Consider the following 2172-nt stretch of genomic DNA (forward strand, 5'->3'; position numbering starts at 1 on the left):
GTTTACAAATGGCACTCAGGCCGTGTGCAAGTCAAATGCACTCATGCACACCCAGATGTGCGCTCATGCACACCCAGACATGCGCACATGCAATCGCATGTGCTGACGCGCGCACGCGCGCACGCATACACACACACACACACATACACATACACACACTCTCTCCCTCTCTCTATAGCTCTCTCTCTCCCCCCCTCTCTCTCTCTCTCGCACACGCACACACAAACACACACACTCACTTGCACATGCACATGCACGCGCACACCACACACACATGCACGCACGTGTGCACGCACATACACAAACACACACACTCAAATATACCCACACCCACACGCACACGCACACACACACAACTACTCAAAAATACCCACCGTGCACACACCCACACCCACACCCACACGCGCCCCTGCGTGTGCCGCCGTCCCCCCACCGTCCAGGTGACGATGGACAGCTGCATCACGTAGCCCACAGCCGCCAGCTGCACCTCAGCATCACAGGGCAGCAGGCCAGCCAGGAACACCAGCGTCTCCCTGAGGCGATTGACGGTTGGTGAGGTTGCAGTGGCTTTGTGAGCTTGTATCGGGTATCTGCACTATGTGCGCGCGCGTGTGTGTGTGTTTGTGTGTGTGTGTGTGTGAGAGAGAGAGAGAGAGTGTGTGTGTGTGTGTGTGTCATGTGCTGTGTGTGTGAGAGGCAGCGAGGGCTTTGAAGTTGGCGAGCCGCAAGGGGCGCTTGAGTCAAACAGGTTTGTGGTGTAATGAATAAAATAAATTTGTCCAAGGGGATCCATTGGGCGCCGGTGCCACAGGGGCGAACGCTGGTGGGCCGAATGACTGCCACACTCACCAGATCCACCTTGAAGAGAACAGTCAAGATTGGAGAGGTTGAGCCATCCGGAGAGGTTCAAGGACAAAAGGGGGCAGGCAAGGGTTGGCGGAGAGCCGCGGGTAATGGCGTCGTCCAGGGCGGGTGGCCGCAGTGGCGGGTATTCTGACGGTTCAAGGGCGGGGCGTGCGGCATGCAGACCACCGCCCTCTGGGACTTCGGCTGCGGCACCGAGCACCAGCCAGCGCAGCGTGGGCCCATCCTGCAGCTCACCACTCCAGGCACACCATGCAGGCGGCCTGAGGACGTGTGCAGGGGCGTTTGTGAGGAGCAGGATTGGTCAGGGTCGCGACGACACGCACCTGCCCCTGAGCCTTCCAGTGCATGGCGAAATGCGCGTGCACCACGCTAGACATCCAAGCCCAGCAGCACCACAACACCGCATCGGCACCCGTTCGCACGGCACTTGGCTACACCTTTCGCAACTGTGGCGCCACAACGACCAAACAGCCCGGCCATGATCCCACCCTACCGGCACAGCAAAGCGTGTGTAGCTGGGCAGACCCTTTAGAGACTCCAGGGTGAAACCATGCCAGGTGGCCCGGTCAGGGTCACTCCTGGACACCCTTCGGTCGCGGATGACGCGCCATGACGTCACAAACGTTGCCGCCAGCAGCTGCAATGCCACCTGTGCCGCAGCAACGCCCCTCAGCCAGCCCAGCCTGCGCCGGGGGCGGGGGCGGAGGGGGTGCCGTGCCGCCTAGGCTCAAGCCACCACCCTGCAATCGAACCAGCACTCTGCACTTGCTAAAGGCTCCAATGGCCTGAAACACCTTGCTTTTGCCGACACGAAGCAGGTGATCGCCTGCTGGCACGACTACTGTGCGCCGCTGGCCCCTGTCTTGAAGGGACTGTGCATGTCCCGCAGTGTGCAATTGCAACCCGCTCATGTATTCTTTGGCCGCAGTAGGGTCAACCACTTGCCCCTCCCGGCTCCGCCTCACATCGATCAGACCCCCCGCGTGTCCTCACCACTGCACCAGCAGCCAGAACGCCGGCGCCGCCGCGGCCAGCTGCAGCAGGCCGGTCACCGACGCGGGTGCTGCCACTCCTTGGGCAAGAAGGTCTGAAGGCCGAATGAGGGGGGCAGGGGGCGGGGGGGTCGGCGATGAAGCGCGTCAGGTTAGGTCACATGAAAGGGGTTTTGGGGGCGAGGGGCATGCGGATAGATGGGGCCGGCAGGGGCTGGCTGCAAAGTGCGGGTCACATGGACATGGCGGCCCCTGTTGCCGCCAGGGCTGGCTCGCCACTTTTCCCGCCGCAGGCTAGTGTGCTGTGGCGGGG

General features: G+C 61.9%; 1 protein-coding gene across 1 annotated transcript in view; it reads right to left on the reverse strand.

The window, feature by feature from the left end:
* Positions 1-1097: 1097 nt before the first annotated feature.
* Positions 1098-2172, reverse strand: part of MNEG_2598 (hypothetical protein) — a gene marked incomplete at both ends in the record, with an annotated part of 2333 nt that continues 1258 nt past the window's right edge. The window contains 3 exons of the mRNA XM_014048930.1: positions 1098-1127; positions 1361-1550; positions 1861-1954. Of these exons, the coding sequence (XP_013904384.1) occupies positions 1098-1127; positions 1361-1550; positions 1861-1954 (314 nt within the window). The remainder of the gene's footprint in view (positions 1128-1360; positions 1551-1860; positions 1955-2172) is intronic.

Source organism: Monoraphidium neglectum (genome assembly GCF_000611645.1).
Source record: "Monoraphidium neglectum strain SAG 48.87 unplaced genomic scaffold scaffold00298, whole genome shotgun sequence".
NCBI lineage: Eukaryota > Viridiplantae > Chlorophyta > Chlorophyceae > Sphaeropleales > Selenastraceae > Monoraphidium > Monoraphidium neglectum.